The sequence below is a fragment of the Fragaria vesca genome, unplaced genomic scaffold (assembly GCF_000184155.1).
Source record: "Fragaria vesca subsp. vesca unplaced genomic scaffold, FraVesHawaii_1.0 scf0513043, whole genome shotgun sequence".
Classification (NCBI taxonomy): Eukaryota; Viridiplantae; Streptophyta; class Magnoliopsida; order Rosales; family Rosaceae; genus Fragaria; species Fragaria vesca.
In genome coordinates, this window is record NW_004443435.1 from 15,828 (window position 1) to 32,529 (window position 16,702).

At 38.7% G+C, this 16,702-nt stretch overlaps 1 protein-coding gene and 1 pseudogene across 2 annotated transcripts in view; both read right to left on the reverse strand.

The window, feature by feature from the left end:
- The window catches only part of LOC101313761, a 22,366-nt gene extending 11,291 nt beyond the window's left edge, over positions 1-11,075 (reverse strand). Inside the window, exons 1-10 of the mRNA XM_004309722.1 lie at positions 10,450-11,075; positions 10,275-10,364; positions 9,422-10,197; positions 8,393-8,512; positions 8,085-8,281; positions 7,737-7,947; positions 7,397-7,637; positions 7,183-7,271; positions 6,742-7,017; positions 6,261-6,402 (exon numbers count right to left, since the gene is read on the reverse strand). Coding sequence (XP_004309770.1) covers positions 6,261-6,402; positions 6,742-7,017; positions 7,183-7,271; positions 7,397-7,637; positions 7,737-7,947; positions 8,085-8,281; positions 8,393-8,512; positions 9,422-10,197; positions 10,275-10,364; positions 10,450-11,075 — 2,768 coding nt within the window. The remainder of the gene's footprint in view (positions 1-6,260; positions 6,403-6,741; positions 7,018-7,182; positions 7,272-7,396; positions 7,638-7,736; positions 7,948-8,084; positions 8,282-8,392; positions 8,513-9,421; positions 10,198-10,274; positions 10,365-10,449) is intronic.
- A 2,042-nt stretch (positions 11,076-13,117) lies between these two features.
- On the reverse strand, positions 13,118-16,330 carry LOC101314048 (annotated as a pseudogene). Its single transcript, XR_185477.1, has 8 exons — positions 15,927-16,330; positions 15,445-15,857; positions 14,764-14,828; positions 14,412-14,642; positions 14,123-14,329; positions 13,760-14,003; positions 13,516-13,666; positions 13,118-13,426 (listed from the first exon to the last, which is right to left on the reverse strand). The product of XR_185477.1 is annotated as a G-type lectin S-receptor-like serine/threonine-protein kinase At1g67520-like (transcript).
- Positions 16,331-16,702: the final 372 nt, after the last annotated feature.

Consider the following 16,702-nt stretch of genomic DNA (forward strand, 5'->3'; position numbering starts at 1 on the left):
AATATTGTATTGTAAACGATCAAAAGAGGAAAAAAAATAATAGGTGATCCTTGTGGCATCAATTAAGACAAGCCATTCACTGTACCAAAAAATGAGATATGTGGGATTAGCTTTGAAGGCTTGTTAGAGAGACTTATGGAAAAACTTTGATCAAATTAAAGTTTTTTTTCTTCTAATTAAGCAATGTATACTTTGGTTAGCTTTGGTTATTAGCTATTATTGATTTGATTATGAAAGAGGGAGTTGCTGGCTGTTTGGGACTTTGAATCGATAGGATTTGTTTCAATTTGCTCTACTCTAAAAGAATTGAAATAAAGAACAAAAAAGTTATGGGTCTGGAGTTTTGTAGCATTTTGATCTTATTGTAGTGTCTAATGGGGTCTAGATGGAAAGAGACTGCTACCTCATGTCTGAGACAGTATTGCAGCTTCCGGATTTCGTAAGCCAATCGGGGTCTTTAGGATTTCTATGTCTGTGTGCAGTGTGCTTTTCACAGTGAGAGCAGAAGATACTAATGAGATTAAGCAGTGGTTTTAGTTGAGTATGGAGGAGGCCTTTTTTTTATTCTATTTTATTGTGTGAGATACCTAAAGAAAGTTGAAGACAAGTGTCCCAAGAGTGATAACGAGTCTGGTAGAGCATGAGATTCAGAAGATTGTTATTTCCCTATTCTTGTAAGCTTTATTCTCATCTTAGATTGAAAATTTGGATCGTCATGCCATGAATTACTTATGGTGATGGGGTTTGTTGCCTGCAGACATAATCCGGCTGTGGTTCATTCTGAATACGTGGTGATTGTGTTATTTGAGGAGGATAGTGATGGAAGTATGCTAATGAGGGGTTGTGGTCTGATATACATAATACATTGCAATATTTTGTGGAGGTGTTGTGATTGAAGACACTGCTAGTTCTTGATATCAGCTAAAACGATCATAGTGCAAACTCTTCACCATGTTGGGAGAGGTATACTGTTGTAAAGTGCCAATCACAAGATGGAATCCAGAACAATGCTGTGAAGATCAGCCAGTAGTTGAAATTGAAAGAACCAAGTCAGAGTTATAATCTTTCTTCGTCACTTCAAATTTTACTACTATCAAGTAAAAGGTATGCTTCCTGTTTAGATAGAATCAGCAGTATTGATGTGCTAAATATTTGTTTGCAATTGAACGTCTATGTATTCTTACTAAGACTTCCTGGAGACTTCATCTTAGAGTTAGAGACTTAGAGTCAACACATAGCCTAAGTATCTGTTACTCTGGTTCAAGGTTATATAGGCACAACGTCTTGTACCATGAATATGTGGATGGGTAGATATCTCTTGATCATCGGTCTTATAGAGTTAACCTGTTATTCTCTTGCAGACAGAAGAGAGGTTAATGAAGACACATTCAAGACTTAAACTTCACCCTTGGAGCACCATAGAGCACAATGACCTTCTTGGCTACTATTTTATGATACTCCATACACAATTCTAAAACGAATGATTTTCTAGCTCACAAATCCTGGAAGGGAAGTATACATTGCTTAATTTTTCTGCAATTGCATTCAAGTTCCTCATCCCATGTCCTGCTATTTCTTTATTCATCATTCCGACACTATAAACATGAATCGTCTGTAGTATAGTTCGGGAGCTATATAAAACTTATTATAGTTCTTGCCACAATAAGAGACATAGTGTTACAATCTTCAGGGTAAAATCCTGCAAGTGGAGACTGAACCTTGAAAGTACAACTTCTGTCAAGAAGAATGCTGTGGGGTTTAGGATTAAATTTCTAGAATTTAGCATCTGATACTACTGTGTAGATATTCATCCTAGTCCTGTTGAGTGAGAGTTTTTTTGTTTCTACGGAAATCTCTTTGTCTAGAGATCCAATGTTCCATTAGGCATGAAATCAGGAACAAAAGGTCTTGTTGATGCTTGATTATCTGCACCACATTTAACATAATGACTTTCTTTTCTATTGCAAATACTTGATTAGGGCTTTTGTTTGGACCACGCAACATATTAATCTGCAACAAGATGAAAACTTCACAGCTCTGTTCTAAACAGAGCCAGAGCCTCCCGGAACAAGTTTTTCTTTAAAATCAAGTGTCATTTTCTTAATGTTTGACTTCGAGTATCTTTTTGACATTAATATTCAATGATAGGAAGATCAATGATGCACAAGAGTATAAAAGATCTTATAACTATTGTACGTTTCTTGGGGATTATTAGAGATTGCAGCATTTTAATATCTGCCGGCCAAATAAATATTATTGATTCCTATCTTTCATCATCGTAACTTATTTTCTGAGAACTAAGTCGTAGCCCATAAAACTACCAGGAACGACAAATTGTAGAATGACTACTATCAAGTTTTAGGGATTGCAATTGCAAACAGGCTGGATACCTGAGTCCTGTCTGTACTAAATAATATTGCTGAACCTGCATTATTAGTTGCTACAGGCACTCTTTGTCACTCTCCGTGTTGTAATGCGGAGGAGCTGACTAAGATATAGCAGCTGTTGCTGCTTTCCTTGATAGAGTTGACTTAAGCCTCCCCAGAAGTGTAAATGATAGCCATTTCGTGTCCAGGAGGAGCTGTCAAGAGAATTCTATCCAGGTCAATGCTGGTGTTCAATGATATCATCTTGATGCTATTGCGCCAAGTAAAGGCAGCACCAGTGTAGTGTAGGGCATAGAAATTGGGCCTGCACCATTCAAGAAGCTAACAAAATAGACGTATTTAGTGACACGTTGTACACCACCAGAATGGAATAGTTTTGTTTAGTGTGCATAAACAATATGTTGAGAATTATTACCCGTAAATGATGGTATGATCCTAATCCAATCTTTCATAAGCAATGGCATCATCCTATTGTTTATTGCACAAAGAGTTGAAGACCTGAAAACTGCAAGACTTCTACTAAGAAAAGCTGTATTATAAATCTACCTAAAAAATACCAACCAAAAACATCAGTACCAGGTTTCAAGAACAGAGTATTCTTAGAGCAAGTCTTCTACTGCATTTTCCAGGAATCTCTCATTGCATACTAAATCCTAATATTGAAGTGAGCCAAAGTCTTCTAAGAATATAGTAATCTAACTAATCCAAAAGACAACCTGTCCCCATTGTTTGTCCTATTTTTCTTATTTTAGCTTTGGTCTGACTAAAATTTAGTTTTCATCTGTGTCACGTCATGAAAGTAGAAGATATGTTTCATTTTTATATTGGATATTGTACTATAAAATTTGATCTTGCAAGGCATCTTGGAGGAGTAGACAGTACCTGACCTTAATCATGGTTAATGTGATGGTCATGTTTGCTGGTTTTCAAGATCATCAGAAGAGAGCCAAGCACCTTCTGATCATTAACCATGAGTTTAGGTTTGATCCATTCTTAATTTTCTTCCTGATCACTCTTTCATGCTTGTGGAGTTGTCATGTTGCTTCTGCAGCAGACAATATTGGGGACACACTCAAAATTGGTGACACTCTCAATTCCTCAAGTGCTCTAGTTTCTGCCTCCGGGAAGTTTACTTTGCTTTTCTTGCCAAACGGTTCAAGTTCCAACTACAGGTATCTAAATATCAGGCGGCAAAATGTAGCTGGTGCGAATAAGGCGTGGGTTGCCAACCGAGACTCACCTGTTTTATACCCTTTTGGAGTTCTTACCTTGGACTCCAACAACACATTAAAGATCATTACAAACAACAAAGGTGGCAGTGGCGATCCTCCTATAGTCCTTGGCTCTGCACCAATAAGTAGTAGTAATGTTGTGGCTACTCTGTTCGATTCTGGCAATTTTATCCTACAAGAGCTGAATTCTGACGGATCAACGAAGCAGATATGGTGGCAAAGTTTCGATCATCCGACGGACACATTTTTACCAGGCATGAAGTTAGGTGTCAACCGTAGCAATGGGCATATTTGGTCTCTTACGTCATGGACGTCTGCTTACTATCCACCGGCAGGAGCTTTCACCCTAGATTGGGATCCAACTGCCCGCCAATTGGAAATTCGGAGACAAGGGGTGGTTTACTGGAGGAGTGGAAACTATAGTGCTACAAGCAACAGATTCCAAAACATTATACCTAATGCAAAGGTTAGCTTCAAGTTTAGCATTGTTTCAAATGAGAATGAAGACTACCTCACTTACACTTCTGAAGATGGTGGTGCATATGAGTTACCAGAATGGGTTCTAAATTATGATGGGAAGCTTTATAATTTTTATGGATTGGGAATTGATATTGCAAGAGCAGATCAGTGTGGAGGCTATGACACAGATGGAATAGGGTGCCAGACAAATGGCCGGCCAACTACTTGTACGACAGATTTTGGCAGTCCATTTGAGCCAAAAAAAGGTTACTTTCAACCAATCACCTCGAATTCAACTTCAAGGTGCCCTTACTCGCTCAACTTTGTATCAAATGGAAGTTACAGTGGTACTGGTATTGACTGTAAGAATACTTGTTTGCAAAACTGTGACTGCCTTGGATTCGACTTTCTATTTGATAATCAGACTGGATGCCGTTTTTGGAGTGTGGGCTGTAAATTTGTTGAAGACAGCACTCGACCTGGAAATGCAAGCAGTTTGGTTTTAACAAAGCTAATGCCAACAGTAAAATCACCACCACCAATGTCAGCACCAAGCAAAAGTCGTAAGGCCCACAAATTCTTTAACTGAATTTAATGCATGTTTGGTTAGCATATCTGCATATGAGTGGAATGTGGTGAATCTAAATCTTTGTCAAATAATATAGATGTCACTTTATGTTTAACAACAGAATATTATTTGTTACTCTGTAGGTGCAACGCGTAAATGGATTTGGATAGGGGTTGCTCTTAGTGTTGCTCTAGTGGTAATGGCGTTTTCCATCTTGTGCTATCTACAACAAAGAAGAAGAAAATCTAAACTTTCAGGTATGTCCTTTAGTTAAGCATGATGTGCACTTGTTAGGCAGGTTTTACTTCACATCTTTGATGATTAATGCAAATTCAAATTTTAATCCTCTTAATAGCTGAGGGTAAGATCGACCAGAACAACTTCCTGAACTTCAGGAATTCTAAGAGGCCGACTGATTTGCCTGGACTTCAAAATGATGGAAAGATGGGACATGATTTGAGTGTTTTTAGCTATGAATCTGTAATCTCTGCCACAATGAACTTCGCTGAAGAAAATAAGCTTGGAGAAGGGGGTTTTGGACCTGTTTATAAGGTAATCTATTTCTGGCTATGTTTGTAGCTTAAGACTTCTAGTATCTATCAAACTCATTAGAAATATGATTTTTGATCATCTGCTAATGTATATGATGGATATATGTGATTATTTAACAGGGGAAATTAGCAACGGGACAAGAAGTAGCTGTGAAAAGGCTTTCAAAATGTTCAGGGCAAGGAACATTAGAATTTAAGAATGAATTGATCCTCATATATGAACTTCAACATACAAACCTTGTTCAGCTTTTTGGATTTTGCATTCACGGTGAAGAGAAGATATTGATATATGAGTACATGCCAAACAAAAGTCTGGACTACTTTTTATTTGGTAATTCAGTGTACTATGTGTTTATTCTTGCTATATATATACATCTATTTTTCTACTTATGTCTGTGTGTCATCTAATTTTATACCTCCAAATATTGCCCTGCAGATCCAATCAAAGGTGTATTTCTAGATTGGAGCAAGCGTTTCAGCATAATTGAAGGAATCGCTCAAGGATTGCTTTATCTGCACAAATTCTCCAGAAAAAGAGTAATTCATAGAGATCTAAAAGCTAGTAATGTATTACTTGATGCAAATATGAACCCCAAAATTTCGGATTTTGGTATGGCAAGGATTTTCTCCATTAATGAACTGGAAGCGAATACTAGTAGAATTGTTGGGACACGGTAAGTAACATGTGCTTATATTTTTCTTTTGTTATATATGTAGATTTATGCTGATAATCTGGTGCAGTGGTTACATGCCTCCTGAGTACGCGATGGAAGGAATTTTCTCTACTAAATCCGATGTCTACAGTTTCGGAGTGTTGGTGCTTGAAATCATAAGTGGTAGGAGGAACAATAGCTTCTACAATGATGTTCGTGCCATCAACTTAGCAGGATATGTATGTCAAATAACTCTCAGCATACTTGTGTCTTTATATCGCTATGATATTCCCAGCATTGTCATCCTTAATCAACTGATATGATCCTGATAATTTCAGGCTTGGGAGTTATGGAAAGAAGGCTTAGGAACACAACTAATGGATCCAACACTAGCTGACTCGTGTACTAACAAAGATAAACTGTTAAGATGCATCAATGTTGCTCTTCTATGCGTGGAGGATAGTGCAGCGAATCGACCTACCATGTCAGATGTGCTCTCCGGGTTGACAAATGAAAGCTCACCATTACCTGCCCCTACAAAGCCAGCATTTTCTACAGATAGATATGCGGTCACGAGTAGTATAGTTGAAGAGGAACCACGTATTTTATCTGTAAATGATCTGACTATTTCCGATTGTGATGGACGTTAAAGCCTTAAAGGCACTAAGGCATTGCTTATGATCAGTTCTATCTCAAGTCAAGTATGAAAGAATCTTGAGAAGTGGAATGCTGCAATCATCCCCAACTTTTATGTACATGTATATATCTCACCCTCTTTGTTGTAAGTACTGAGTACATATTAGCAGCCAACTACATATACTACAGTCAGCAAAGGATCGATGTGTGTTTATTAGTAGCTTTAACGGGCAACAAAATAAGAAATGGACAGACCATTTATTGATACAAGTTCTGGCCCCTTTCCATCTACACCAGACATGATCACATTTCTCTTTGTACAAAATGCTGGCTTTGTTGGTTTAGGTAAAGGCACGCTTTTATTTGTCAACATGGATATGATATCCGACATGTTTGGCCTATCAGTTGCCTTCTCTTCAACACAAAGCAGGCCAACATGGATGCATCTTAACAATTGATCCTCATCACAGGAATTTCCTAGTGTTGGATCCATTAGTTCTAGTGCTGCACCCTTTTTCCATAACTCCCATGTCTGCAGAAGCAATAGTATTGTTGACATGCATCTCAGGAAAAAAAAAAAAAAAAGCAAGAGAAATGAAGCATACATCTCAATAAAGATTAAAACGTAACATACATATTCGACTAAAGTGAGCACGCGATCATCGTTGTAGAAGCTGTTGTTTCTCCTACCACCTAATATTTCAAGCATCAACACTCCAAAACTGTACACATCTGATTTTATGGAGAAGTTCCCTCCCATGACATACTCAGGTGACATGTAGCCGCTACACCAAATGGACAATGAAATTTCTTTAAACCGCATAAGAAGCATTCTCCACTCAAAAGAAGCATTCTAAAGAGTCAAAAGAACGAAAGATGTAAGCAATCATGCACATAGTGTTTTACTTACTATGTCCCAACAATCCTCTTAGTATTTGCTTCCAGTTCATCCTTTGTGCTTAAAGTCCTTGCCATACCAAAATCAGAGATTCTTGGATTCATGCTTTCATCGAGTAGAATATTACTGGCTTTTAAATCTCTATGAATCACTCTCATTCTGGAGTATTTGTGCAAGTAAAGCAATCCTTGAGCGACTCCTTCAATTATGTTGAAACGTTTTTTCCAGTCTAGTAGCACACTTCTGGTTGAATCTGTCAAATATTAGATTTAACAAATTATCACATTGGCAAGTAATGCACGATTTAATCATCTAAAGAATACATAAAAACTTGAGTGATAGTCTTGCTTACCAAATAAAAAGTAGTCCAGACTTTTGTTTGGCATGTATTCATATATCAGCATCCTCTCTTCACCATGAATGCAAAATCCAAATAGCCGAACAAGGTTCATATGTTGGAGTTCATATACAAGTATCAATTCATTCTTAAACTCCAGGGCTCCTTGCTCTGAATTTTTGGAAAGTTTCTTCACAGCTATTTCTTGTCCCGTCACCAGTTTTCCCTGAGTTAATTGATAAACAATAATCTGTCACCCCCTATATCAACTATCACTAGCTATTACATTATGTGTTTTTACCTCCTATTATAGTTTGGAACTTTGAATATGTAAAATGCAAAGTGCCTTGAGATATAGATCACCTGATAAACAAATCCAAACCCCCCTTCACCGAGTTTGTTTTCATCGGAGAAGTTGCGTGTGGCAGCCAAAATGGATTTGTAGCTAAAGACACTTATATCTTGTCCCATCTTTCCATCATTTTCAACTCCATTCTCATGAGTAGGTATATTAGGTCTCATCAAGGTAAGAATTTCCTGAACCTTTGCCACATTTCGGCCTATATAGTATATATATGTAGATAAATCAACATTTGAGTATGTATCTGAGTAATCTGACACAATTAATGAAGATATGAAAGATGCACACATAATGTTCAAAGAAGAATTACCTGAAACTACTAGTCTCCTTCCTGTTCTTCTTAGTTGTAGATAGCAGGCGAACAAAATCACTAGTACCAGTAGAGCAGAGACAATAACAGTGCCAATCCATATCCACTTACGTGCTGGATCTACAGAATAACAGCACTTGTTACTTGTTTTGTTCTACTAGATCTCTAGAAGACAAGCCTACTGAAGACCCAAAAGCAAGAAATGAAGAAAAAAAAAATTGAGGTCTAGGACAACCAATAATGTTCACCTGGTCATTAAGTAATCATGGAACGATACTCAACATGCTTGGATGTAAATTTAATGGGAGAAAATATCATTTTAAGTTGAGTTGTTTTTGATAGGAAATCCGGGTCACTCTCCGAATTCCCTAGCCCAAGACTGAAACTAAATGAAGATAGTAACTAAAACCAATGCAAGCGAACAAAATATATTAACGAGGTTCGGTCAAAACAGTTGACCTACGTCCTCTGGTGATGGTGATGGTGGATCCACAAAACGAGAAGAAGATTACAACTGAAGAACAATACGGTTCTTCCACCCTCAAATAACCTCTCTCCTCACACTCTAGATTCTCAACAGAGAACTCTTAAATCACCTAAACTCTCAATGCTTGCAACTCTTAAATACTCTAAACTCTCAATTGATCCACACCTAAAACTATGTATCTAAGGTCCTATTTATAGACTCTCAACTAGTCCGACTTACAATAGGATTTAGAACCATAGCAGGAATCCTAAACCTTTACTCCTAAGGATAAACTCTAAGAATCTTAGATACACTAGAATAACTTACCCAAAACCTTCAGAAGTAAAGAATCCAAAACAGACAAGGAATTAGTTTTGAGCCGTAATCCTAACAATTTCCACCTCGGCTCAAAATCTCCAACCTTCCACTAAACGCAAGCTTCCTTGGGTCTTCTCAACGAGCCAAGATCACCATCACACCTCAATGCGCCACATGGCGCCCTCAACAGCAAGACGAGTTAGCCAAGTTTGAGAAACATTCAAACTTGACCCTTGGACACGAACTCTTTCCCTCAAACATGCACAGCGCAGCCACTTGCATGCAATCCAAGTCTCCACTAAAGTTGCCAAACCTAATGGGAGCGATCTGCAATGGTTTGCACAACTCACCACGAGCAACATTCCTCTGAACATATTCTCCACCATGAACGATATCTTCTCTAGACGCATTACTCTTAAAACACCAAGTTTGCTTCTCAACTTTCTCATTACTCTTTGAAGTAGGTGACACCTCAATTTTGGAATATGCATGAGCTAGCATATCTCCACCACAAACTTGTGTCGGGATCCTTATGGGTCTACCTCCCTTTAAGGACTGCTGCAATGTTGGTTGCTCCTCAAATTTCACGTTCTTAGAAGCTGATTTCGTTCCTCCGCATTTACTACTGCTCATCTCCCTTGAATGCCAATAGGAACCAAGATTGCCAATCTTTCCACCTCGAACAAAACTCTTAACGGAACCACATGTTCCACCTCGAACAAAGCTCCCTTCTAAACGATAGAGACCATTTACCTTCTTACCCTTCATTACTACGATTGCCCCCTTCAAAACTTTCATATTTCCATCATGACCAACAATCTTGTGGCCTACCGAATCTAAAGTTCCCAAAGATATCAGATTCCTATCGAACTTAGGAATATGGAGAACATTCTCTAAACTCCTCACTGATCCATCATGTACCTTAATTTTGATTGTTCCAACACCAGCAACTTTGTAGGTTTGTGCACCAACCAACCTCACTAGACCTCCCTTCACAGACTTGTAGGAAGAAAACCAATCCCTATTGGGACACATGTGTTCAGAACAACCAGTATCCAAAATCCACTCATCATGTGGCGTCTCTAAACATGATGTGACCATGAGCGCATCTCCATAACATTCTCCATCATCTCACTTGCTACCATTGCAGTAGTAGCTCTCTTTGACTTCAATTTTGGACAATTATACCTAATATGCCCAAAATCATGACAGTAAAAGCACTTCTTATCTTTGTCTCTATCTTGATCTCTAAAACTCCTCCACTTTGATCTACCATCTTCCTCTTACAAGCAAAGCAGATGTGGTCGCAGACGACTCTTCATCATCATTCTTCTTCCTCCTAGTTTCCTCACTCAATAGGGTATCTCGAACTTCGTTGTAGACCAACTTATTCTTCCCAGCTGAACTGCAAATAGAGTTGACAGTAACATCCCAAGTATCTGGCATGGAGGTCAGCAACACCAACGCCTTGAGGTGTTCTCCAATTATGATATCCACAGTAGCCAATTGTTCGACAATATCGCAAACCGCTGCTTGTTGTCTTCGCACAGAGCCACCTTTGGCCATCTTCATTGAAAACAACTTCCTCAATAAGTGCACCTGCTCAACGGCGCTTGGCTTCTCAAACATCTCTGACAGGGTATCCATTAACCCTTTAGTAGTTTTCTCATGTATCACATCGCGCCGAACTTCATTTGATAGCGATAGTCGAATAGCTCCTAAAGCTTGAGTGTCAAGCTCCTCCCAATCCACATTTTTCATGCCCTGCGGCTTAACTCCAAGCAAAGGCTTGGACAACTTCTTCACATTCAGATAGTCAGTTATCTGAGACCTCCACATAACAAAATCATGTCCGTCAAACTTGTCAACCCTTTTCTCGACGTCTTCAATCCCTGCCATCTTTCCGCTCAGCTCACGGAACACAGGCTCTAGATACCACTTTGATAGGAAATCCGGGTCACCCTCCGAATTCCCTAGCCCAAGACCGAAACTGAATGAAGACAGTAACCAAAACCAATGCAAGCGAACACAATATATTAACAAGGTTCGGTCAAAACAGTTGACCTACGTCCTCTGGTGATGGTGATGGTGGATCCACAAAACGAGAAGAAGATTACAACTGAAGAACAATACGGTTCTTCCACCCTCAAATAACCTCTCTCCTCACACTCTAGATTCTCAACAGAGAACTCTTAAATCACCTAAACTCTCAATGCTTGCAACTCTTAAATACTCTAAGCTCTCAATTGATCCACACCTAAAACTATGTCTCTAAGGTCCTATTTATAGACTCTCAACTAGTCCGACTTACAATAGGATTTAGAACCATAGCAGGAATCCTAAACCTTTACTCCTAAGGATAAACTCTAAGAATCTTAGATACACTAGAATAACTTACCCAAAACCTTCAGAAGTAAAGAATCTAAAACAGACAAGGAATTAGTTTTGAGCCGTAATCCTAACAGTTTTGTTTTTCGCAATTGGTTTAGGTTCTACATCCTTTACCTAGAGCATAATTTTTTCAGTCAATTATTGAAGACGATGTAACTAATCCTGAGAATAAAAATGAATGAATAACGAAAAAGATTACAGCTAAGGAAACATGCAAATGAGAAAAAAAAAAAATCCAAAAGGCATGCAAGAACAAGATTATCAGAAGACTTACTCATACTGATGGGAGGTAATGATTCTAAAGGGACTAATCTTGACAGCACAAAACTAGATCCAGAACCTGATCCACTGTCTTCTTCAAATTGACAGTCCACACTCCAAAACCGGCATCGAGCTGTTTCATTACTCGGAATATCAAACCCAAGGCAGTCACGAATCTTTCCAACAAGCAGCCTTGCACTCACTAATGCCATAACCTCCATTCATAAAATAATATGGGGTTCTTGCACTAGAAGGGATTGGATCACAGATAGCATTTGTCAGCTGAAACTCGTACCCTACTGTCGCCATGCATTTAGTTGGCCTTAGTCTTCTATGGCACCCTCTATCGGTGCTATAGCCGTCGCAGTTATCTGCTTGTGCTATGGCTTCTCCTGTGTAAGTATCATACAGATCCCCCGCGTTGTTCAGCAGCCATGCTGAAACTCTATCAGTTTGATCCACAGTACTGTAGGCGATGGAGTCTTCATCTTTATTTGAAACAATGGTGAAGTTGTACCTGCTTAGTGTTACATATTGGAACCTCCCATCTTTAAAGACTCCACTACTCCAATAAACCACCTCACCTAGGCTAATATGCAATTGGCGTCCTTGGGGCTCCCAAGAAAGTGTGAAAGAACCCAAAGGACCTGGTGATGATGAAAGTGACCAAATGTAGCCATTCCTATGGTTCACACCTAGCTTCATGCCTGGCCGAAACATGCCTGGAGAGGCTGTTCCATTCCGGATATCATCGGACTTCACTCTCTGAATAAAGGTAAAGGTGCCGGAGTCCAACAGGGTAATGAGGATCAAAATTAGGGTGAGACTTCTAGCCATAGATGGCATCTCAAGGTTGCTTTGGCTATTTTGCTTGCTGATTGTTTAACTTAATTTGTCTGAAATTTCGTGGCCTAAAAATTGGGCGACTTTTACACAACGAAGACTTGACTCTCAAGTCTATATCTCTTGCATACTTCTCGTTTAGCTGGCTGTTTTTGTCTATGTTCACACTTACGTACAGCCGCCTCATCAGTCCCTCACCGATAATCATCTTCTTCCTCGAAGAGACAGAGAAGCTGATCTCTGTTTGTAAACTAAAATTAATATATCTAAACGACCTCCAAGTTTCCATGTACGGTCACACCTCATGAAACACATGCATTAATATCAAACACTATTTTTCACTAAGCGAACAAAAAGAAATACAATGGATTCAGCAGAAATAAGCTTCATTAACAGCAGTTGTGGAAAGTAAATACTACACAGCTACATAACACATATAAGAACCTTTAACGAGCATCATAATCAGAATTGAACATAGTATTTATCGATACATTTTCTGAAACCTTTGCAACAGTACCAGTTCTGACCCCTCTTCTCTCGATACAGAATGCTGGCTTTGTAGGTGCAGGTAGTGACATGCTTTCACTGGTCAACATGGAAATGACTTCTAACATAGTAGGCCGATCGGCTCCATTCTCCTCCACACATAGTAGACCAACCTGGATGCATCTCAGCAATTGGTCCTCATGACATGAATCACCTATTGTTGGATCCTTGACCGCTAACGCTGCACCGTCTTTCCATAACTCCCATGCCTGCAGATCCAGCAAGAACAATATGTGATCATCAGGCTAAGTGCATTTGGAACTACTTTGGACGAGTGAAATTTGCTTAATGCACATACATATCCTACTGTATTGACCACGCGATCATCATCGTAGAAGCTGGTGTTTCTCCTACCACTTATGATCTCAAGCATTAGCACTCCAAAACTATACACATCGGATTTTATGGAAAATATTCCCCCCATAGCATACTCTGGTGACATGTAACCACTGTGTACAAGATAAAGAAGACAGTTCTTAGTTATAAGTATAAACATAAGTGAATAAAGTTTACCAACCAAAACAGAAATACTGTCAACTCACTATGTCCCAACAATCCTCTTTGTCTTAATCTTTGCTTCTCGTTCATTATGGGTGAAGATCCTTGCTATACCAAAATCAGAAATCTTGGGATTCATATTTTCATCAAGTAGAATGTTACTAGCTTTCAGATCTCTGTGAATCACTTGCATTCTTGAGTACTTGTGCAAGTAAAGCAATCCTTGAGCGATTCCTTCAATTATACTGAAACGAGTCTTGCAATCTAGAAGCAGGGCTCTGGTTGAATCTGTTCCAACATATACAGTTAACTTGGGGTAGATCAAATATTTAAATGGGAGTAATTAGTATTTAGCTACTTAGAGCAGTAAATGAAAAAAATAAATCTGAAGTCAAGATTTTCCCTACCAAATAAATAGTAGTCCAAACTTCTGTTTGGCATGTACTCATATATTAACATCCTCTCATCACCATGAATGCAGAGTCCAAAAAGCTGAGCAAGATTTGTATGAGTTCATATATGAGTCTCAGTTCATTTTTAAACTCCACAGTTCCTTGTCCTGAACATTCTGAAAGCCTCTTCACAGCTATTTCTCGTCCTGTCACCATTTTTCCCTGAATCAGTAATCTATAGCATGTCACTCCATGATCATTAAGAAAAAATGTCATACTATTCATATAGAACCAATTTCGTTACCTTATAAACAGGTCCAAACCCCCCTTCTCCGAGCTTGTTTTCCTCAGAGAAGTTGCACGTGGCAGTCACTAGAGATGCATAGCTAAATACACTTAAGTCATGTTGTTCCATCTTTCCATCATTTTGAACTCCGTTCATATCAGCAGGTCTATTAGATTTCATTAGGTTCAGTAACTCATTCTGAATCTTTCTCCTGTTCTCAGCTATATAGATCATCAATGAAATAAAAATCTAAATGTCAATTGTTGGCGACACGATTATCAAACATATATGAAATTCTAGCTCTAGCACCCAATGCATATGAAAAATTACCAGAAATTAAGAATTTTCTTCTTTTCCGTAGATAGCAGACAATGCAAAACATCATGACCAGTTCAGCAAACGCAATACCAGTGCCAATCCATCTCCACTGATGTACTGCATAGTATAAAAATAAGCTAGTTATAATCGAAGTACAAAAACTTATAGCTGGACTATCCCTAAAGTACTACAAATCTTTTCTGACAGTTGATTCTGGAATGCCACAGATATATAATATCCTATATATGCAAGACTGTCAATCTAGATCATATCATGAGGTGAATTCTTGTTTTAATGAAATGGGGTGCTACATATTTGACAGGTGAGCATTACCATCTTGTCTTGATCCTCGAAATTTATGTTCTTACACTTGAGGATCATTGGATTATTACTAAATCTTGTCATATGTGCATGTACAACCTATGCAACAATGTGAGATCCGTATGAAACTGATTACTGTTAAGATATAATGGTCTTCAGATTATTTAGTCTTAAGCTTGTCTTAGCTGTTAATTAATCTTTTTGTTAAGCTCATAATGAGCAGTAGATAAGAGCCACGTGTTGTTCATGTGTGGTGCTTATTGATCCTATATAGGCTATCTGTAACTCTCTTTGTTCAATTAATCAGAACTGAGATATTTTTCTCTGTGTTTTGTTTTACTTCCTTCTTCTCTAAGCTTTTAATTACTACATGCTAACCGTTTCTGAGAGCTCAAAAGATTAGTAAACTTACCTTTGATATTGGGAGTCGACTTTGTTGTATAAAGAAAAACACGTGAGTCATCATCAGTGAGGTCTTCAATGAACTCCCAGTTTCCACTCCAAAACTGGCATCCGGTCATATTATTAAGCCGATAGTTGAATCCAAGGCAGCCACAGTTGTTCCAACAAGTAGTCCCACAATCACTATATCCCAGACTCGTATTCGAATCACTAGTATATATGGAACTGGAGCTGGATACTGCTTGAAAGTAACCAGTTTTTAGCACATACTTATCACCAACATGTCTGCAACTTGGCTGCTCCCATCTCTCGCAACCTCCATCACTGTTGTAGCCGTAACAGTAATCTGCTCTCGCAATATCAACCTTGGTATCAAAGTCATGTAGTCTCCCCATGATGTTCAGCACCCATTGTGATGCAACACTTTAATCATCTACATAATTAAAAGTGAAGTAGTCTTCATTCTCATTTGAAACAATGCTAAAATTGTACCTCATCTTCTTGGAATCATCATCAGGTATTAGGAACTCGAATCTTCCATTAGTAAAGACACCACTACTCCAAGTACCCTTCCCTCGTTGCTTGATCTTCAAATGATGCTCACCAGGGTCCCAATCAAGAGTGAAAGCCCCCGGTTCTGCACTGTATAGACTAGACCATGATGTCAGTGACCAAATGTGACCATTTTTATGGTTCACACCTAACTTCATACCTGGCAAAAGGGTGTCTCCGGGATGATCAAAACTTTGCCACAACACCCTCTTTGTTGATCCATCGGAGTTCACTTGTTGTAAAATGAAGTTGCCAGAATCCAAAAGGGTAGCAATTAACAACACTGGTATTACTGGCACTACTTTCTGAATTAGCAGAGTAAAGAAGCAGAGGATCACCACCATTTTGGGTAACTTTTAAAGTGTTGTTCTCATCCAAGGCAAGAACTCCGGTAGGGTATAGAATAGGTGTTTTTCGGTTGGCAATCCATGCATAACTCATAGAATTTCCAGAATTGGTATGATATATTGCTAGATAGCTGGATTTCGAAATTCCATTTTCGAAGAATCCCAAACTGAACTTACCTGTTTCAGAAACTAGGGAGCTTGAGGAATTGAGCGTGTCGCCTGGTTTCAGTGTGTCTTTTCTTGCAGCATGAGAAGTCCAGAAACATGAAAAGAGGAGTATGCAAATTAAGGCCAGGAAGCTACTGCTACCCATGAATGGTCAGAAAACATACAGCTACATACACACACACAAATATCCTATCTCTATGA